General features: G+C 44.8%; 1 protein-coding gene across 3 annotated transcripts in view; it reads left to right on the plus strand.

Annotated features, from left to right (window-relative positions):
• Positions 1–22,149, plus strand: part of MACF1 (microtubule actin crosslinking factor 1) — a 341,765-nt gene that overhangs the window by 275,302 nt on the left and 44,314 nt on the right. For 2 of the 3 annotated variants that reach the window (XM_065881170.1, XM_065881162.1), the window contains 8 exons: positions 13,118–13,279; positions 13,453–13,623; positions 14,257–14,423; positions 17,684–17,843; positions 18,189–18,515; positions 19,456–19,540; positions 20,043–20,284; positions 21,298–21,504. In XM_065881170.1, coding sequence (XP_065737242.1) covers positions 13,118–13,279; positions 13,453–13,623; positions 14,257–14,423; positions 17,684–17,843; positions 18,189–18,515; positions 19,456–19,540; positions 20,043–20,284; positions 21,298–21,504 — 1,521 coding nt within the window. Of the gene's footprint in view, positions 1–2,165; positions 6,291–13,117; positions 13,280–13,452; positions 13,624–14,256; positions 14,424–17,683; positions 17,844–18,188; positions 18,516–19,455; positions 19,541–20,042; positions 20,285–21,297; positions 21,505–22,149 lie in introns of those variants that run through there. The other variant, XM_065881177.1, reaches the window with a different exon arrangement.

The raw sequence follows: 22,149 nt of genomic DNA on the forward strand, positions 1-22,149 counted from the left end.
CCAAAAAGCTGTGGACGGGATTGTGGGCCACTTTTCTCTAGTATTTTCCATCTTGAGACTTGAAATACCCATGCTTTTTAGCTGGCCCCAGGGAGCTCACGTTTCCTTGGATGTGCCCAGCAATAAAGGAGCCCAGGTATTTGGGCGTGGGGCACTGCTGCCAGCATCTCCACCGTCGCGCGGCCCCCCAATTCCCTACTCCTCAGTCATCAACACCATTCACATCTGTGGGCAAAGAAATCTTGGTGGGGGAATGGAACAAGACCTGACGTAACGTGAGGAGCCGAAGAGAGAAGGTGCTGGAGTTTATCCAATAACTCGGTCCGAATTTTAAGTGCCAGGTTTAAGGCTGGAGTGTTCTTGGGCCCGGCAGAGGCGCGCTAAAGGTGACATTGGAGGGACTAGGGACACCCCTTTGGCGGCAGAACCGAATCCGGGAGCGATGCGGGCGGCATCGCTACCCTGCCGGCAGATGGGGCCCAGAGTGGCCCTCGCCAGAGCCGGCTGGCTGGGGGGCGGCGGGAGCGCCCCTTCTGGGTTCGCTCGCCCTTGGGCTAGGAGCCCGGCGGGTTGGTACGCGGCGGGGGCAGCGGGGGCTCGGCCCCCGGCAGGAGGGCGGGGCTTTCCTTTGTCAGGGGATTTGCGCGGCGCGGCCGAGACTCACGCGGGTGTCGCTCCCCGCCCCTCGCCCTCTCGGGGGGCGGGGCTCTCCCTCCGGCCCGGCGGGGCGCGGTGGGTGTGGGCCTGTGAGCTGAGCGGCCGGCGCTGGGCTCCCTCGCCCGGAGCTGCGCAGAAGCCCCTCCTTCGGTGCCTCGGCTTCCAATCGCCTCCGCCGCCCCCTCCCTCCCGCTCGGGCAGCTCCCCGTCGCGGCTCCGCCCCTGCCCTCCTCCCCTAGCTGTCCGCGTCGCGCTCCCCGGCGTCCAGGGGGGGCTGCCCGGGCGGGGCGGCGCGGGGAAGGGGAGGAGAGCCTTCCGCCAGCCGAGCACTTCCAGCGAGCGGCGGGCGAGCTGGCCGCGCGGCGCGAGGGAGGAGGGCTCGCCCCCGCTCGGCCCGAGAGGAGCCTTTTGTTCCCAGCCAGAAGTTTGCATGCCGGGACCGTGACAGCTGCGGGCGGGGAGGACGGCGGGGCCAGCGGCGGCGGAGAATAGAGGCGGCTGCTTGACATGCAGCCCGCGGCGCGGCGGCTGCGGGCCGGGGACTGGAGGCGGCGGGGGAGGCGGTGCCCACAGCATGCGGGACTCAGCTGCCGGAGGGACAAACTAACTTCCTGAGCGCGGGACCGGAGGCCGGCGCGGCCGGGAGCCACCTGCCAGCCTGCGGTGAGGCAACCCTGGCCCTCGGGGCGCGCGGCACGGCGCGGGGGAGCAGCGCTGAGCGAGCCCTTCCGAGTGACCCTCGGCCGCCGCTGCAGCCTGCCGGCCTCTGAAAGGCCCGGCACCGGGCTCCACTCGCCTTGTTTGGCGGCCACGGCGCAGGGCTGTTCTGGGAGCCACAACAATGCCATGATGTTTTGGAGACAGGAAGCCCCAAGCTGGCCGCGAATGAAGGACTTCCTGTGTTTAAAGTTGCAGGAATATCCGCCGACCAGCCCAGTTCAAATGCAAACACCCGAAGTAGGGAGGACGAATGGCTAATTCAGACCAGCTGGACTCTCCAGGGCTGGAACTAAGGATAAAATGAAAGGAATTCCTAGGAGCTTGGGCCATACTTGAAGACCAGAGGGGTTGTGCCATTGTTATTAAAGGACACAATCGATATAAATCCTCTGCTTCCAACTCTGCTTGGGTGAGAAGTGAGTGGAACTAGATATTGAATAAGACTTGTCAATATCAGATGATTTTTTTTAACTAAGTTGGAAAGAGCAGTGCTCTTAAAAAAACAAAAAAGCCATAGAAGGAATTATTTTGTTTGTTGAATACATTGTACGTACCACTTATTTGCCTGCAACTATGAGGCTGCTAACCTGTGAGGAAAAAGCTGTTCTTCTTAGAGCGTCTCTCAGAATGGTTTCAAAGTGGGACTTTCAGGCCTTTCTGGAGGGAAGTTCCAATTGGTGGTTTGAGGTTACGAACATGTAAAAGGATTTTTAACTTATGCAGAATGCATTTTGGGGGAACCCCTGAGAAACTTTTTAAAGGTTGATGGTTCATCTTGTTTGAAAAATATGGGTAAGCCACTCAGCAGGCCAGACTGTTTAAGGCAGAACCCCATCTGCCTGGGGAAAGGAGAGGAAGAGGATGGCTATATAGAGGATTGCTATGTTCCGCAGCGATCTATATATGATACAATGAGGATAAATGAACAAATTGACCAGGGGTCAAAGCTTAATCAGACTTCAAAAAGCACCATGGAAAAGATAGAAGGAAGTACTATATCCAGCAATGGTACATTAGGAGCAGCAGCTAATGTTTTTGAATCCAGAGCACCAGAAGGCAAAAAGTTGGATGAGAGAATAATATTTGATGCACTAAAGCTAAGCAGTGATGTGCAAAAGTCAGCACCTGTGCCACCCAGAAGGCGGCCAAATGCAGAACGCAAAGACAATGTTAACAGGAGATCATGGAAGTCCTTCATGCCACCGAATTTCCCAGAATTTGCAGAAAGGATGGAAGCTTCTCTCAGTGAGGTTTCCGAAGCTGGTGCTTCAAATCCTTGCTTGCAAGAGAAGAAAGAATCCAGTTCTGCATTAACAGAAAGTTCTGGTCATTTGGACCACAGGGAACCTGAGTCAGAGTCCGTAACTCTGGAACATGTGTCCAAATCCATAGGTATTCCAGAAGGGCAGGATGTGAAAACCTTAGGTGGAGATTGCCAAGACTTCAGATTTCAGCAGCACAGTGCGATCTCTCCCCGTGAATTCCAGCCTCTAGAGTCAGAAGCTGCAGCAGCAAGTGGTAACACAGATGTAACGCAGGAACACAGATTCTCAAGTGCAACCTGGCCCAGAGCCATGAAAAGTTTGGCTAAGGGAGGCTTTGGCGAGAAGCAGCACCCCCTTCAGGACACAGGTTGCACTGTAGAAATGCCACCTCTCTCCCCTTGCCTGAGTGAAGAGCTGTTGGATCCAGAGTTGCATATTCTCATAATCCCCAGCCTGAGAGAGAAAACAGAGTCTGAGCTGAAGTTTGAGGAGGATGAGCGATGGATCATGATGGAGGCTGAGGAGGAGTGGGAGGAAGAGAAACTGTCAGAGAGAGGAAAGACTTTTCTAATGGCAGATGAGGAAAAGAACAGCCTGGCAGATGTTTTCCAAGAAAGAGAGCAAGCAAACACTGTAGCAGTGGTGGAGGATGGAGCCGACTTCTCAGCTGCTGTCTTGGGGACTTTTGACCACCTAGCTCTTGGTCAGATCTGTTGTTCTGATGACGCACAGCCAGCTAAGAACCTTTTGGCGTCTGTTTTCAAGGATGCATCGCTTGATTACAGTTGTGTCCTAACAGGTGAGAGTGCTGTAGGAGAACTGAGAAACAGAATTGCTCAGGGGCTAGAGGGTCTTGTTTCAGATTTAGAATGCACTGTTGGTCCTGCTGATTCAGAGCAGCTCTCTGACACAGATTCAGTGCAGATGTTTCTTGAACTTGAAAAGGAGTGTTTATGTGAAGAAGGAGTAACTCCTTTAGTTGAGCTGGAGACTCAAGCCTCTTCTGAAGGGCTGGCCCCATCCCAGGATGCAGAAAATTCACTTGTAATTAGTCATTTCCCAGGGGCTGCCTTAGAAAAGGAGCATGTAGGCCTTTTAAATGTAAGAGCAAAGGACTCTGATCCTGGGTTGGATTGTGACTATTTTAATGCCCTGGATTCTTCTCAGGTGCCTAATACTTTGGAACTTACTGCCTACTCTGATACCGTGAGGGACGCTTCCACTGTTAGTGAGGAGGAGGGTGAAAAAGTGCCTTTTAGCCCCGAGACTGCAGGGGAATTTAACTTTAGACACCCAGCTGATCTGGAGTCACCAGGAAAGCCAGACACAGGAGGATTGTCCAACTCTGATCACAGGGCTTCTCGTGAAGAAAATGTATCAGGCTTTGAAGCCAAGCTGGCCAAAGAAAATGGCGGTTTGTCCCAGCTGGACTGTAGTGAAGTTGAGGGGAATGCTGAGGAGTGTGTGGACAGAGTCCCCCTCAGTTCTGCTGTTAGCTATGAACTAATAGATGTTACCTCAGGATCTGAAGTAGAGGCGTTACCATATGATTCACATTTACTAACAGATGAGATTCATTGGGAAGGTGAGAAAGGAGCTATTAATCAAGGAAATAACAGTCTGACTTCCTTGGGAGATGTGGACCTTTGTGAATTGTTGTCCGTGGAAGGAGCTTGTGATGAGGATGGTGAAGCACAGGCACTGGGTTATGATGCCAGGCTGGAGGACCGAGCCCCAGCACATCTTCCTAGAGACCTCCCAGAGTGGGTCTCCCAGGATCTCCAGAGGAAGTCCCCAGAGTCAGAGATCCTGAGTCTGCACCTGCAGGTTGGAGGACTGGGACGTAGCAGAGATGGAGTGGAAACTGTGAATGACGTAAAGCCCAAGCTGAATGTGGCCTCATTGGAGGGAGGGGAAACAGAAATGAGAGATTCAGATTCATTGCTAAATATCCTTCTGGAGGAACAAGTTACCAAGGCTAGTAATACGGAACCAGTTTTGGAGGAATGGATACCCATCCCACAGAAGCCTGACCCAACTGCTGCAGTGCCCACTGTAGAAGAAGATGCCCTAGATGCTGCAGTGCCTGCCCCAGAGGGAACTGCTGTAGCTGCTCTTACAGTGCCCTTCCCAGAGGAGGGTATACCTGTTGTTCCAGTGGCCACCATGGAGGCACATGTCCCAGCTGCTGCAGTATCAGCCACAGAGAGGGCTGCTGCCCCAGCTGTTGCAGTGCCTGCTCCTGAGGGGACTGCTCCACCTGCTTCAGTGGCCATCACAGAGGAGGATGTACTAGCTGTTGCAGAATCCTCCCTGGAGGGGACTGCTCCAGCTGCTGCATTGCCCACCCCAGAGGAGCCTGCTGCCCCAGCTGCTGCAGTGCCCACCACAGGGGAGCTTGCAGCTCCCACTACTGTGGTGCCCACCCCAGAGGAGCCTGCTGCCCCAGCTGCTGCAGTGCCCACCCGAGAGGAGCCTGCAGCTCCCACTACTGTGGTGCCCACCCCAGAGGAGGCTGCCACCCCAGTTGCTGCAGTGCCCACCCCAGGGGAGTTTGCAGCCCCAGCTGCTGCAGTGTCCACCCCAGGGGAGTCTGCAGCCCCAGCTGCTGCAGTGCCCACCCCAGGGGAGTTTGCAGCCCTAGGTGCTGCAGTGCCCACCCCAGAGGAGTCTGCAGCCCCAGCTGCTGCAGTGCCCACCCCAGGGGAGTTTGCAGCCCCAGCTGCTGCAGTGCCCACCCCAGGGGAGCCTGCAGCCCCAGCTGCTGCAGTGCCCACCCCAGGGGAGTTTGCAGCCCCAGCTGCTGCAGTGTCCACTCCAGGGGAGCCTGCAGCCCCAGCTGCTGCAGTGCCCACCCCAGGGGAGTTTGCAGCCCCAGCTGCTGCAGTGCCCACCCCAGGGGAGTTTGCAGCCTCAGCTGCTGCAGTGCCCACCCCAGGGGAGCCTGCAGCCCCAGCTGCTGCAGTGCCCAGCCCAGGGGAGCCTGCAGCCCCAGCTGCTGCAGTGCCCACCCCAGGGGAGCCTGCCACCCCAGCTGCTGCAGTGCCCACCCCGGGGGAGCCTGCCGCCCCAGCTGCTGCAGTGCCCACCCCAGGGGAGCCTGCCACCCCAGGGGAGGCTGCCGCCCCAGCTCCTGCAGTGCCCACCCCAGGGGAGCCTGCTGCCCCTGCTGCTGCAGTGCCCACCCGAGAGGAGCCTGCACCTCCCACTACTGTGGTGCCCACCCCAGAGGAGGCTGCCACCCCAGCTGTTGCAGTGCCCACCCCAGAGGAGTCTGCAGCCCCAGCTGATGCAGTGTCCACCCCAGGGGAGTTTGCAGCCCTAGCTGCTGCAGAGTCCACCCCGGAGGAGCCTGCCGCCCCAGCTGCTGCAGTGCCCACCCCAGGGGAGCCTGCTGCCCCGGCTGCTGCAGTGCCTGCTGTGGAGGAAGTGTTCCCTGCTGGCGTACCCTTCCAGGGAGATACTGCCCATACTGACTCAGTGCCTGTCTTAGAAGAAGGAAGTCCTGTTCTAGAGGAGGCTTCCCCTGCTGGAACGTGGATCAAGGAGGACCTTGATTCCCCAGCATTTGGAGTGAAAGAGGTGACTGGCACAGTGCTGCATGGGAAAGTGCCTCTGGCTGCAGTTGATGGATTAAATTCAAATGAGGTAATTGTTGCTCGTGTTGTTGGGGAAGGATCTGGAGAGTAAAGTGAGGTTGGCAAGTTCTCTGACTTGGTGGTGATTAGAAAGGGCACAGATTGTTCTTTCTGGTTCCCTTTGGGGTGTCTGGGCTTTCTTGGGCTTTTTTGGTCTTTTTATTGAGTTTATGGGGAAAATGTGTTTTTATCTGCTGAAAAACTTCATAATTCAGACTCTCTCATTGTTTTTAATTCAGACATAAGCAAAACCCAAAGAAAACAGGGATGTAAACAGTTTTTGGCTTACATTTTGAAAAAGATTATTAACAAGAAAGGGTGATTCTGCTTTTGAATTTTACAATAAGCATGTTCTTTCCTAAATCAAGAGGCTGCTTATTCATCGGTGATGTCAGCAGTCAGGTAGAGGCTAGAATGTGGACTTTGGAGTGAGACCTGGAGTACTTTGTAACCACTCTGAAACAGTTAAATGTCCTGAGGCTCCAGTTTCTTCATTTGTTAAGGCAGAAGAACCCTATGAGGGTTGTGAGGATAAAATGAGATAATCCATTCAATGCACCAAACAGAAGATTTCAATTACTATCGATATGCTCCCCCCCTTTCCCTTTCTATCTATCTGTCTATCTATTTATTTATTTATTTATGGCTGCGTTAGGTCTTTGTTGCTGCTCACGGGCTTTCTCTGGTTGCAGCGAGTGGGGACTCCTCTTCGTTGTGGTGTGCAGGCTTCTCATTGTGGTGGCTTCTCCTGTTGTGGAGCAGGGGCTCTAGGCGCGCGGGCTTCAGTAATTGTGGCACATGGGCTCAGTAGTTGTGGCTTGCGGGCTCTAGAGCGCAGGCTCAGTAGCTGTGGCGCAGGGGCCTAGTTGCTCCACGGCATGTGGGATCTTCCCGGACCAGGGCTCGTGTCTCCTGCATTGCCAGGCGGATTCTTAACCACTGAGCCACCAGGGAAGCCCCCCTACCCTTTCCCTTTCCCTTTCAAACAGATATGTTGGTTAGTTGAAAGAATTCACCAAGGCGGGTTGGAGGAAAGCCATATATAGATGTGTGAATAACAGTTTTTTTAATACAAATGTGTGTTTTTAAAAGCCTAATAAGGCACAATAATATTTATGAAAAAGAGGCATTTTAGTCATCTTGTCAAACTTTGTATCCTGAAGCAATCACTTTTCCTTTCCTGGGCCTCTTGTTTCTTAATCCATAAAATGAGAATTGGGCTGATGTCCTCCTGGGTCTCTCTTAGCTCCAGGATTTTGAGATTCCTGATGTTAGAAAACAGAATGTGTTGTGAACCCTCTTCCCAGGTTTCCTATCCTTGAGCATTCTTAGTCAAAGGATTTTGAGAGTGGCAGCTTTCTGCAGTTCACTGTCCTGTCATCATTTGGTCGCTGGTAAGCAGTGAAGAAGTTAGAAGTTTAGTCAAATACAGTCAGGGGTTACTGACTGAGGAGGTGGTTTTGATTTTACACCATCCCCGGGACCCAAAACAGTGCCTTCTTCATAATATGCCTTCCCTGTTGCGAGTGGATGAATATTAATCTCCTGAATATCCATGGATGCTGCAAGAAAGATGGGTTCACCCCATTGCAGAACCTTTCAGGGCAGCCTTAGCTGGCGGACCAATTAAACATGCAGCTGCCAGCAATGAAAAATCGTCTTGATAGTAGGCTATAAGCCGACAACTGTGCCACAGATCCTCCTGCTTAGCTGAGTGATGGTAGTGTCACCTGGGCTTCACCAGTTATTTTGTAATTAGGCATCCCATCAAATTAGAATGCATCACCTTTCAGATTGAGGGATTTGATTCAGTTTTCAGAGTTTTACTGAATTTGGGATTGACACTAAGATCCCAGCAACCTATCCAAAGTCACCAGCATTCTTGATTATACAGAATATTTCTAGTATAAAGCCTACAGCAATAATCAATGAAATATAGGGATTACATTATAAAGAGCCAGTCAAATCTGCATAAAGGAAGAATATTCAGAGAAACCCTTAATATCAGTCTCTGGGATCTCTGTTTCCCCATCTACAAAATGAGTAGGTGGGGCTAGGTAATCTCTAAGGATCCTTCCAGCTACAGCAGGTTGTCATTTTATGAAATATTGCCTGATATAAATGACAGGAGAAGGAAATAGTAGCCCAGCTGCAAAATCTATGATTTAAAATGAACTGCTTTAGATCCTCTGCATGTGTATGTACAAATGTGCACATGTATACATGGTTAAAATAGATATAAGCTTTCCAGTTGCAATGACAAGAAGGTGTGATAGAGGAAACAAAAGGCCAGAACTTGCTTGCTATTTCTGTAGTGGGATCCTAGGCCCACTAAGAACAATATGTCGTTATTTAAGCCCTCTCCTCATGTATAGACTTCCTTAGTCTTATTTCCAGTCGTTGGTTCAATGGAACAAAAAAACCTTTTGTATAAAAACAGTGGTTCTATAAAATTAAAATTTGCCAAGAAAGTCTTTTTAAGCAAAAATTGGGGAGCCCCGCAACTTCAGTGTCTGAATACTCAGCTGATCAGCAGAACTTTTATGGATTTGTTTGCTTTCTCTAACACCATTTCTATGCAAGGATTCCTTCATTTACTGGATAAATATTTATTGTGTAGCTACTCTGAGCCAGACACTGGGGCTTCTGCAGTGAATAGCATCGGCATGGTCCCTGCCCTTGTGGAACGTATACTGTAGTAGGGGAGGCAGGCATTAAGCAAAAATGACACAAATACATGGTTACACATATGGCAAATGTTTTGAATAAAAAATAAAGGTTATGATGAGAAACAATAGGGGTATTTAACTTCAATTGTGGTGTCAGGGAAGGAATTTTAAAACTAAAACCTGAAGGATAAGTTATTTAGTTACTTAGAGAGTCAGAGGGAAGAGCATTCCAGACAAAGGAAATGGTAACTGGGAAGAGCTTGGCATGTTAGAGCTAAAAGAAAGCCAAGTGGCTTGACCACAGTGAGCAAGGGTTCCGCAAGAGTGCCTTGCAGTAAACCTGGAGAGTTAGGAAGGGGCCAGATGATGCAGGGGCTGAGAAAGAAGTCCTCAAAAGGATTTCTACCTTAAGAGCCGTAAGAAGCTATTGAAAGATTTTAAGTAGGGGAGTGAAATGATTTCATTTACATTTTTTAAAAGATGGCTCTCAGCTTAAAGATAGAGAAAACTGGTTCACACTGACAATAAACATTCTCAACATTATCCGGGGTTTATAAATCTCAGATTTCTTTTGTCTTATATTTGTTAGTTCGTATTATGATTATTGACATGGAATACAGAAAACACAGAGTGGTTTGCAACTTAAAAAAAAAAAATCACACTGGCTACTGTGTTTAGAGTGGATTGCAGGGGATCAAGGACAGAGTAAAGAAGCCTGCTAGATTACTGCAATTGTCCAGGTGGCTTGGACTAGAGAGATGTCAGTGGATTTGAAGACAATTGGATGGATCTAAGATACAGTTTGGAGGCAGAATCAATAAGACCTGATAATGGCTTTCATATTGGGAGGGAGTGAGGGGGAGTTATCAAGGATGGCTTCTAGTTCTGGTTTGCACAACTGAGTGGATGGGTGTTGGAGGGTGGAGGGAACAAAAAGTACTCATTAAACCGAGAAGGCATCTTGAGACCAAAAACGGAGGCAGGTAGCTCCATATAATCAATGGATCAGTTTATTATAGGGTAACTTACTGTCAGGGTGGGATTAGACAGACAACTCGAAGCATTCGCAGCTGCACTCTGCCCCGCCCAGGGGGCCACTGGGACAATTCTGCAGTTAACCTAGGGTTTGGGGTTTATGGGGTGGGGGCAGCAGGTGCTTGGAAACAGGACGTGCATTCCTAAGTCAAGATTTATGAATGGGTACTAGTCTCATGGGTGCCAGGAATATATGTCAGCGAAGGTTTTCATCATTGGGGACTAACAGAGCATAGGGGCTACTGGGTCCTGATGATTATTAAACAATATCTATTATCTACAAAGCCTGTGACAATAGAGAAGTGATTTACTGTACGTTACAGTCCTGGGTTGCGTCAGCAAAAGGACGCGAGAAGCTCTAAAGGCCCAAAATGGCGTCAGTTATGCTCACAGCCATACAATGGGGGCAGTAGTAAATTGCTTAGGGAAGAACAGACTTGGGGAAGAGGAAATTAGCAGGTTCGATTTTGGAATGGTTAAGTTCAAGATGCCTGTGATTCATTTGTATGGCAATATTAAGCAAGTAGTTGGATATCCAGATTTGAAATTCAAAAGATACATATAAATTTTAGAGTGATGAGCATTTATCATGGTAAGCATTTAAAGCCGTAGGAATGGATAGAATTGCCTAGAGGAGAGTGTGGAATGAGAAGAGGGCTCAGGACTGACATGCTACTCTTATCCCTACCCACAAAGGCTAGCATTTGGAGATGTAGAAGAGGAAGCGGGCAAAGGACATCAAAAAAGGATCAGTCAGGATGAAAACTGGGAGACTGTGGTGTTACCAAAGATAAAAGCATTTGAAGAAGTTCTTTGCGAAGTTTTCTGTTTTATGTCCCTGTTGCATCTTACGGCCTTGCAATAATTTTTACTAGTGTTCTGCTCTGGGAAATGTCTGCCAGCACTGGTTAGTTAATAACATGGCACAGTCCCACTGAAATAGTAAGGAGTAGGAATTTAATGTACCTTAAAAGCACTGGTTTTGCACAACAGCTTTATTTGGGAGTTGAGAGAAAAGGAGCAAGTGTTTTCAAATTTACTTTCTTTAACATTCTCTTCACTGGTGTTCAGTATAAATATTTAAACAGTACTTAGTATCTAGAGGCACTTTCATATATTTTTTAACTTCTGGGGAAAAAAATGAGACAAATACCCATTCCCTGTCAACTTAATCCATAGAGTGGGCATGGGAAATGAAGTAACCTCTAATGCTTCTATGTGAAATGTTCACGAACAAAGTAAATCCAAATTTTAAGAAAAGAATTCGCTGTGTTATATGAAAGAGATTGTTAAGCTATTTAAATTTTATTTTTGCTTTTCTGTGTCATTTACATTGATAGCCCATAGAGCTTCTTGCCAGGAGAGGAGGTGTTTTCTGGGTTGCCCAATACATTAGGCCCTAGCCACACGTGGCTGTTGACCCGATGAAATGTGGCTAGTGTGGTCGAGGAACTGAATTTCTAGTTAAAGAGCCACAAGTAGCTGTTGGCTACCATATTGGCACAACAGAGAAAGAATTAAATGTCAGTCATAGCATGAGACAGGATTTAATTACCGAGTAAAAGGGGGCTCTTCGGTGTGGACTTGACATCTTCTCTCTGTACCTTAGGCGTTTCTGCTTTCTTTGCCTTTCCAACCCCTGCCCCACAGCCGTTTTGTTGCACTCAAGCAGCTTAAGCCGTGGGAGTTGTTTCTTCCCCCCTCTGCTCTGATTTTTCTGCAGTGAAAACATCTTTAACGCAAAATAGAATCATACATAGCACTTGCTTTCTCTGGGAACCATGCTGTCGGAGCAACAGTCATTTTTAACTGAACTGCCTTGTGTTGCCTAACAAAATATGGTGTAGTCGGATTATAGTGTAAAATGAAGCCCACTGGTGAGTACCTGTATAACCTTCCTTTTTCAGTGTTCCTTGGAGCCTTTCCTCCCTGGTGACTCACTTGTTCAGCCACAGACCACTCTTGCTAGAATCAGTTTCCTAATCCTAGTGTGATCTGTGGTCTCACATAGGCCAAAATTAGTCTTACCCAAACTTACAATTTTCTTTCACATTTATTTTTGTCCTCTTCGATTTTCTGTCATTCTTTGGCTTTAATTGGCTCACCTGTCTCACTGAAACTGAAGGAACTTTTTATGGAAGAGAAAAGAATGGAAATAGATCTAGACTAGTGGAAATATGGCTCATTTTATCCTCTGATAATTGAGAGAAATCTGATCTTAGGGACGAATATTTATCTCATTCTTTTCCTTAATGCCATTAGAGTGGCAAAAGTACTGTTCTCTTGTGACTCTTTGTTTCCTTTTAGAAAGTTCCGAGTAATAATGGACCTTGACTGCATTAGAAAGAAACATTCACATTGCTTGTTACACTTGTTCATATTGTTTTAAAATTCCATTGTTTCATGGTGAACATGGATATATAGTATCATTATTTTAAAAGTATTTTATGTATACCTGCATCTTACTCAGAGTAGGTGCCTGAAGTTGTTAAGGACATCTCCCAGTATTACTGGCCCATTTCCCTTTGTAATCAGAAGAATACTATTTCAAGATTATTGGCCGTGTGTGGTCTATGGCCTTGGAACAGAATGGAGTTAAATAGCCACAGGGGGATTAAGCTATGAGGTTGGTGTTCTTCACACCATTAATATATTTTGACTAATTGAGTTATTAGTCCAAGTCAGAGAAGAGCATTGCATGTATCAGTGGTCAATTAAAGCTATTCCCCAAGGTATTTTTAATCTTAAATACTAGTCAGTCTTCCCTTTTAGGACTGATAATGCATCACACTTTCATGATATCTTGAGGCTGGTGCTGCTTTTATTCTCTATAGCTTTTTGCATTAAAAATTAAGAAGATTAAAAAACAAACAAAAACAAACCATGAGTCATTGAGTTAAATGCCTAAGTAGTGCTGTAACTCTCTGTAATTACTTGTCCATAAGAGAATGTATGTATTGAAATATGAAACCACGTTTCCTTGATACTTTCCTGTACAAATGGCTCGTTTTCTCTTGTTATTCCTGGCCCTCCCTTGTTAAATCATAAATCTCCCAAGAATAACCAGTCACTGTGTGGTGTAGAGGATCTCATTGCCTTTAGATTAAATCTTCTTTGGCTTACAATTATCTAGATGTTTCAGAAAGAACAGGTGGATCCTCTTCAGTTGAAACTACAGCAGGTGAATGGACTCGGCCAGGGTTTGATCCAGAGTGCCGGAAAAAACTGTGATGTGCAGGGTTTGGAACATGACATGGAAGAGATCAACGCTCGGTGGAACACACTGAATAAAAAGGTGAGTATACTGGGGATGGAGGGCAGAGGAAAGAGACATTGCAATCTCTGGTTTCCCTGGCACCTGAATGCAAATAAAAATTTGCAGTTCCAGTCTGTAGTTACAAAAAGGGGTGAGTAGTCATTTAAAAGCTCTCTCCTTTCTCGTAATGAACCTCCATGTCTGTGATACAGGTTGCACAAAGAATCGCACAACTCCAGGAGGCTTTGTTGCATTGTGGGAAGTTCCAAGATGCCTTGGAGCCGTTGCTCAGCTGGTTGGCAGACACTGAGGAGCTCATAGCCAATCAGAAACCCCCATCTGCTGAGTATAAAGTGGTGAAAGCACAGATCCAAGAACAGAAGGTAAGTGAGAATGTTGGGGCAGTGAACTGTAACAGCCGTAGGGAATGACAGACAACACATTTGCTTATGGTTTCAGGAGCATATTCAGGAGTTTTGGTAGAATCCTAACCTACCTTGTGTGATCCAGAAAAGAAAGACAGAAATTGATTTTCATCATCTTACTTTATAATCTCCTAGATTACCATGACACGTATTGAACTGAACCATTTTGCTTGTTCACTTATCCTATTTCAGTGTTTCAGTCACCACTTTATCTTAAGAGGTTTTTAGTGTTTTTTGGGTCAGCAATATTTAAATAATGTATATCATGTATAAGGCTCTATCTATATATGTATATATTTTTGGTTTAATTTCCATTACAGTGCCTTTTTCTCCTGGTTCAAACTAAGTTCCCTATCAGTCACATAATGATAGTCACTGCTCCATTTAAAACCCTAAGTGTATGAAAAGTTTATATGGGTGGTAGGAATTATATCTCATGTTTTGCCTTAGGATGAAAAAAAAAAACTTCATTATTCAATTAAACGTAGGGCTCAGTGGGGTGAGGTTTTGGATTTTGTTCGTTTTCCTTGTTTCAGATTTTAAAGTGACCCCATGTTATCACTTTTCGTTCCTTTTAAACATGTACATCAGTTGCTCCAGCGGCTCCTAGATGATCGAAAGGCCACAGTAGACATGCTTCAAGCAGAAGGAGGCAGAATAGCCCAGGCAGCTGAGCGGGCTGATAGAGAGAAGATCACTGGGCAGTTGGAGAGTCTTGAAAGTAGATGGACAGGACTACTCAGCAAGGCAGCAGCCAGGTAAAGCCACTGGGGTTTTGAGGAATATAGGTCCGAGGCGGTTTCTGACTTGTATCACTGAGGTGCTCTAAAAGCCCCTGGATGATTCATACAGTGCTTTGGTAGGTGTTTAACGGCTTTTGTCTTGAAGAGAGATAAGTTTTTAGAGGTGATCCTCATAACCAGAGTAACTCAGGAAATGAGCCTCAGCTACTCCATAAATTTCTGAGACCTGGAAGACTCATTGCTCTTTGGTGGTGTTCTGTTGCAATATGATCTTGGTTCCAAACAGCAGACGCAGATCCTACAATCCAGCCAAGTTATTTTCTGAGTTTTGGAAACAGATTTTTTCCATTCCTATTTATAAATAATGTTTTCGATACTTGGAATTGAAATTTATCATGTTCTTTTCTGTTAGCGTATCCTAGTATTAGATGTTCTTATATCTAGGAGCTGGTCTGTGGTTCTGTTAAATGAGCATTCAAGAGATGCATGGACTTTCTTCACTAAATGGCCACAAGACAGGCAGTATACTTTTCTCCTCCAAGGAAGTGCTTTCTCTTTCCATAGCTATAAGTTAGCCCAGTGTCACTTGAGCTTTTAATAAGTCACACCATGTCTTTACTTTTACCTTATACTGTTCTCAGTTTTAAAAGTAAATGATAACTAATCAGAAATCAGGTTGAGAGTTGTAGAGCTGATCATGTATTATCTAGGTAGCCACGGGCCATCTTCAGATAACCTCCTCTTCAGTCTCTTTACTTCTACCCATCCGTGGCTTGCTTATTTCTTGTCTGAGCTACAAAGTATTTGCTTGCTCCACGTTAGTGGGAGAAACAAATGAAAGAATTCAACTTACTTTCATTTCCAAATTGCACCACTTTTCTTCTGCCTCTCCATCCATTTCCACTAATAAATAGCACCATTAACCTTGCAGTTTCCTAGGCTTAAAACCTCAACCTCATTTTTTACCCTTTTTTTCCCCCCTGCTTTGTGTCCCATATCTATCAGGCTGCTAAATTCTGTCCATTTCACTTCTACAGTGTCTTTCCTTTCTGTCCATTTCTCTAATTCCCACTTGCCTCAGTTCATGACTTACAAACTCTCACTTGGGCCAGTTCTCATGAGGTAGCTCACCTGATCATCACTGTACTGCTGCTTACCCTCAGGCCTTCCCCTCTTTGCATGCTCAGAGACATTTAATGACTCCCTGTTGCCTATAAAATAAAGTCTCTTTCATCCAACATTCAAAGCCCTCTACTGTTTGGCCCTAACCTATCTTTCTTAGTTTCCACTATTCTCATTCCTTGTGGGCACAGTAAACCGTATTCGGTTCTTCAGTATCTTCTGTCAGTTCCCTAATTCTGTCTTTGCTGATGGTGTTGCATCTTCCATGAAATACTTCTGTTCATCTCCCCTGCTTTTATGAAGGTTTTCTTTATTCCCCTAGCATAGAACAATTTCACTTTCCTCTTAACTGCCATAACTCATCATCTGTACCTTGTATTATGGTCATTAGTTTATGTACTTATCTCCTAGATCCTTAAGCTCACTGAAGTCTTGGTTTGTTCCTAATGTATCTTTTTATGACTCTTTCCTTCTACCCTACTTGCTTCCATCCTCCTAGTCTAACACAGTTTCTGAGCCAATATTTTAAAGAGAAATACCAAGAGCAGTGTCATTTGTTGTAGACATCCTAAAGACTTTTGTTTAGATTCTTTAATATTGGATTTTCGATGCCTCTGAATTATTTTAGCTCTTCTCTTTGCTACCCCAAATCCTATTACATTGATTTCTTCAAACTTACAGATTCCAAAATCAGAGGTGAGTAAGAAAGACATAGAAATTAGGGGCAATTTTTTTAAGAATGAAACTTTTTTAATTTAGAATTTAAAAAAGAACAGGTACATATATATGTCCAACTGAATCACTTTGCTGTACACCTGAAACTAACACAACATTGTTACTCAACTATACTCCAGTATGAAATATAATATTTTATTCTTTTTTTAAAAAAAGAATAAAATCTATAAGCAGGTCATTAACCAATTAAAATAACCCACCAGGCAATATTTTAAAAATGAAATTCTTGATTAATAATATTTAAGATTATATGTTTTAGTTGTATTATTAATTCAAGATGTATTTTGCAAGTGGACATAAACTAAGAAAGGAAGTTCTGTACTTCATATTGACATTTAAAAATAGCATCTAGAAATATATTTTTCTTTATACTCGAGCATAATTAAATTTCCAGATAATTAAGATGGCAGATCTTTATATTAAATCATTTCTTATTAAGATAAGTTTGTCCAGAGTAGGTGTTCAGTGAAGGTTTTCTGAAATAAAAGTCACATGCTTCCAGGGCCTTTTCAGATGACATAGCACTGAGTCTGTTTTTAATGCTCCAACGTCATCATCATGGCCTTTGATTGTTAATCTGTGTGCTCAGGCAGTTCTGCGGTGGTTTTTCTGTCTGTTGCTTATTAGGCTGCCTCCAGCATTCAGGCTTCCTCTCTCCTTTTGTAATTTGCTGATTTTAATCTGCAGGGTATTTGAAATCCAAGCTAAGTGTGGATGTTACATTAAATAAGATTTAAGATTCCAGATTTAAGATTCCATTTATAAAGTCCATAGATCTTTTGGCTGCTGTTTGCCTTGGCAAATTCAGCTAGTTTGAGGTCATTTTTTGCCTTGAATCAGAATTCAAAATTATGCTCTGGGGCTTGAAATTACTAGAAGCCTGACTGGATTGGGGAAGATAGGAAGGGGGGTTCTCATTCATAGCTTGGTCTGCCTTTGCTCTTCAAATGCTCTCTCTTCTCTTCACTCACAAGTGAAGGTAGCATTGATGGAGAAAGAGAAATGAAAACTGATGTTTTTTTTTTTACTCCTTTAAACTTTATTTTGGTCACCTTTACAGAGGATGCACGTACCACATCCAATAGGAGAAAGAGTAGTAGAAGGTCTGATTATAATCCTCATTGTACTATTGCTACCCAGTGGGCGACCTGGACAGATCTTTCTTTAAGCCTTCAGGGTTGTTTTTCTCTTTTGTAATAGTGGGATAATTCTGCCTACCTTACAAGGGCATGACAGAATCAAAATAAGGTACTGCTTATGAAAGCCTTTAAAACAGCAAAGTGCTGTTTATGTGTGTTCTGTTTACTATTGATATTTCAAATGTGCCTCATTAAGGTTGGTCTTTTACTGAATATAGTTCTATTATCAGTCTTAATGTGACTTTTTGCCTGAGCAGCTTGTTCTATATATTTGTGTAGGCAAAAACAGCTGGAAGATATCCTGGTTCTGGCCAAACAATTCCATGAGACAGCTGAGCCTATTTCTGACTTCTTATCTGTCACGGAGAAAAAGCTCGCTAACTCAGAGCCTGTTGGCACTCAGGCCGCCAAAGTACAGCAGCAGATAGTTCGCCACAAGGTAGGAGGTAGTTACGGTAAATGGAAACACAGAACTGGGACCAGAAAGCCTAGAAAACTGCCCGCAGCATTCTATAAGATGTGTTTTGTGGGGGGGGTTTAATAAGTTTAATTTAAAATATGGTCCAGTTATTAATTGGACTAGTCACATTCTTGAAGTAAAAATAGAAATGGCCTAATAGGCTGCTATCAGGAAAAGCCGCTTTTGTTCTCTGTTTTTATGTTATTTTTGCCCTTCAGTAGGTGAACTTTTATATTATTATTATATCATTTGTGATTCATTGTTTCATGTCTACTTTTCATTTATTTTGTTTCTGTTATTCATTTTTTCCATCTGGATTTCCAGGCTCTGGAGGAAGAAATAGAAAGCCATGCAACAGATGTGCACCAGGCAGTCAAAATTGGGCAGTCCCTCTCCTCCCTGACATGTTCTGCAGAGCAGGGTGTACTGTCTGAAAAGCTAGACTCATTGCAGGCCCGATTCAGTGAGATTCAAGACCGGTGCTGTCGGAAAGCAGCCCTGCTTGAACAAGCACTGTCTAACGCTAGGCTGTTCGGGGAGGATGAGGTGGAGGTGCTCAACTGGCTGGCTGAGGTTGAGGACAAGCTCAGTTCAGTGTTCGTAAAGGATTACAGACAGGATGTCCTGCAGAAGCAGCATGCTGACCACCTGGTATTCGTGTTTTCCATTCTTATTATGTTACTAAGTTATTTTGTAATTTTGATTCATGTTTCTCTTCATTTCTCTCTCTTTTTTTAAATTCCAAACATTTCAACTTTATTTTATACACAAGTGCATAGTTACAGACTGGACTAATCTATTTTTTGATGATTTACATGGAAATACTTGTACTTAACAGACTGAATCAATAATCCTAGAAGATGATCCAGAATGTAATCGGGCCATCTCGATTCCAGCTCGTGTTTTACAAAATCAAGGAATTATCATTCAGTTTCCACTTGAGCAGTTATGTGAAAGAATGTTCTGTAACAAAACCAGATTACCTAAATAGTAGTGCCTAGGGTTTTTTAATGGTTCTAGAATTTATATACTCGAATTCCAGGGATTCTGTGTCATCTGAGTAGGAACAACAATTTGCCCCTTTTTGTTTTCGTTTTTGTGACATTTCCTTGGAGATGGTAAAAATCAGCAAAGCAGTTTTTTGGTTTTAATAATCTTAGATTGTTCTGCTTCGTTGACTTCAGGTATTGAGAGTTTTTAACCAGGATCCTGATTTAAGTCAGCCCGTTCTTGCTGACTTTCTTCTGTTGAACTTTCCGCCTTATTCTTTATTTTGGACATAGTAGACATTTTTGCTGAATTCTACTTCTACCTTTCTTGGGTTCACGTTTGGTACCAATAGATTAGTAAAGTGGATTTAGTCCTAAATCTCTTCTCATCAAAGGAAAGTTTGCCTACAGGTAGCTGATTTCATTGTTTTGAGTAATTAAAGAAGGGGGTAACGAAAGAGAAAATGAAGGAATCAAATAGCTCATGTTTAAACTAAACTGGTATTGATCTCTTTACTTTAAATTTGGTCTCTTAAAGGGCTCACATTTCTTTCCCTTTGTTGTGCCATAGTTTTAGGATTAATGGTATTCTTTCCTTTCAGGCTTTAAATGAAGAAATTGTTAATAGAAAGAAGAATGTAGATCAAGCTATTAAAAATGGCCAGGCTCTTCTAAAACAAACCACAGGTACTTTGAAAAGTGCATCTCTTAGCACCTCTATGGTCCCACAGACAATTACATCAGCACCCTGCAGTAGCCACTTCTCTTTGCAGATAGGAGGAGCTTAGTACTCACTAAGATTGTATTACCATGTGCTCCCAGGTGACGGGCAGCTTGGCTTCCTATTTCCTGCTCAATTTTTGAAAACTAAAACACTGTTGTCTCAGATCTGGTTATAGATGAAGGCTCCCCCTGCCCTCCAATATGGTGAATGCCAGCATTTACTGAAAGGTGCTGAGAATGTGTAGGAACACCTGCAGTCAAACTCAGATCTTAATAATCTCAGAAGTCACTTCTTCTGTTGATTGAAGGTGTATTTCCCACCTCCCTTAGTGTGGGATGCTAGGTGAAACCACTGCCATAGGGAGAGAGCATCTATAAAAGTTGAGCTCTGATTTGAAGAAAGGGAGGTTAAGAGGGCTCCCTCATATCCTATTAAATGTGAATAATTGTGTGCTGTCTCCCACAGGTGAAGAGGTATTGCTTATCCAAGAGAAACTGGATGGCATAAAGACTCGCTATGCAGACATAACACTCACTAGCTCCAAGGCCCTCAGAACCTTAGAGCAAGCTCGGCAGCTGGCCGCCAAGTTCCAGTCCACGTATGAGGAACTGACCTGGTGGCTGAGGGGAGTGGAGGAGGAGCTGGCAGCCAGTGGAGGGCAGTCTCCCACAGGGGAGCAAATACCCCAGTTTCAGCAAAGGCAGAAGGTGAGCTGTCATTTCACACTGTAAAGGGAAAAAATTTTTCCTCTTAGAATACTTAAGTTCAAATTCTTGTGTTTAATACCAACTATCTATACCTTAAGTGTAAACCAAAAATTTCTGCCTGCCTCATTTTTTGTTTATTCTTGGAAAATAAAATTTGATATACAGACCTATATAAGAGCACTTGTTATGGTCTGAAGAAGAGAAAAGATTGACTCTCAAAACCCTAGGAAGGGCTTCCCTGATGGCGCAGTGGTTAAGAGTCCACCTGCCAATGCAGGGGACACGGGGTCGAGCCCCGGTCCAAGAAGATCCCACATGCCGTGGAGCAGCTAAGCCCACAACTACTGAGCCTGCAAGCCACAACTACTGAAGGTCGCGCACGTAGAGCCCGTGCTCTGCAACAAGAGAAGCCACCGCAGTGAGAAGCCCGCACACTACAACAAAGAGTAGCCCCCGCTCGCTGCAACTAGAGGAAGGCTGCACGCAGCAGTGAAGACCCAACGCAGCCAAAAATAAATAAATAAAACTAATGTTTTAAAAAACTGTTAAAAAAACCGTAAGAAGCTTGCTTTATATGCAACATTTTAGAATTTACTGTCATAGTTCATTCTCTAAAAGAGTACTTCATGGTTATGTTTGATTCTCCTGCAGGATCTAGTGCAGTTCTAGATGTGCAGAAATACTGTGTAGGTACTTGTTGAGGTAAATACCTATGATTAAAGCATTATTTATCATTCCTACTGAAATAAGGAGAAAAAAAGCAAAAAGCACCATTCATGTTACCCAGCGACAGTCTGGCTTGAGAAGTCTTGCAGACAGTTCTAAGCGGCTAAGCCTAAAGTCAGGCTGTGGAGTGATTGAAAAATCTGAGACAAGAAAAAAAATAAATAAGTGAAGGAAGGAGGTCAGAACCCTGCTGGGATGTGTGGTAGAGAGAGCACTTTCCACCCAGCACAGCTGCTAATGGGCTTAATTTAGCAAGGGATGGCCTGAAAACTCTTTTCCCTCTTTAGGAGCTAAAGAAGGAGGTCATGGAGCACAGGCTGGTGTTGGACACAGTGAATGAGGTGAGCCGTGCTCTCTTAGAGCTGGTGCCCTGGAGAGCCAGAGAAGGGCTGGATAAACTTGTGTCTGATGCCAATGAGCAGTACAAGCTGGTCAGTGACACTGTTGGACAAAGGGTGGATGAAATCGATGCTGCTATTCAGAGATCACAACAGGTAATCTTTATCAACACCTCTGCATTAATATTTTAGGCAGCGTGAAGTACAAAACTATGACCCACATAAATACGGGCTCAGGAATAGGAATAAATGAGATCAAGCTAAATCTGATGCAACGAATCATTTCAGTGGTGGGAACTGATTAGGTAAAGGTAAGTGAGGATGGATCTAGGTTTGACCAAAAATACTTGACCGCTTTGAGCAGAAAAGAACCTGGAGAAGAGAGTGTGTGAGCCCTTTCCTTGCTACTGCCCTGCTAAGAGGCAGATGGTGATGGGGGTAGATAATATGTAGATCCGAAAGGTCCAAGTGCATCCCAATCTTAGTTTGACATAATCAGCTGTTTTAGCATTAGATGGAAAAGGGGACAGAACCAAGAACTATAATTACTATCAAATATGCTAACCAAAATAGCAGAGCCATCCAAAATAGAACCCTCCCAAGTAAACACAGGTGTCATATTTCCCTCAATCCTTTTTCCTTCCTACTTTCTGGGAAAAGTTATTTGCTTTTCTTTGTAGTTGGATATGCACCTATTAATGTGCCATGGTGCAAAAAATAAATTAATATAACATGACTCCTTGAGTTCATAGTGATAAGCAAATGCTTTCTGAACCACAGAGAAGTTTGCTCTGATGCCAG

Source organism: Phocoena phocoena, chromosome 1, assembly GCF_963924675.1.
Source record: "Phocoena phocoena chromosome 1, mPhoPho1.1, whole genome shotgun sequence".
NCBI classification, from domain to species: Eukaryota; Metazoa; Chordata; class Mammalia; order Artiodactyla; family Phocoenidae; genus Phocoena; species Phocoena phocoena.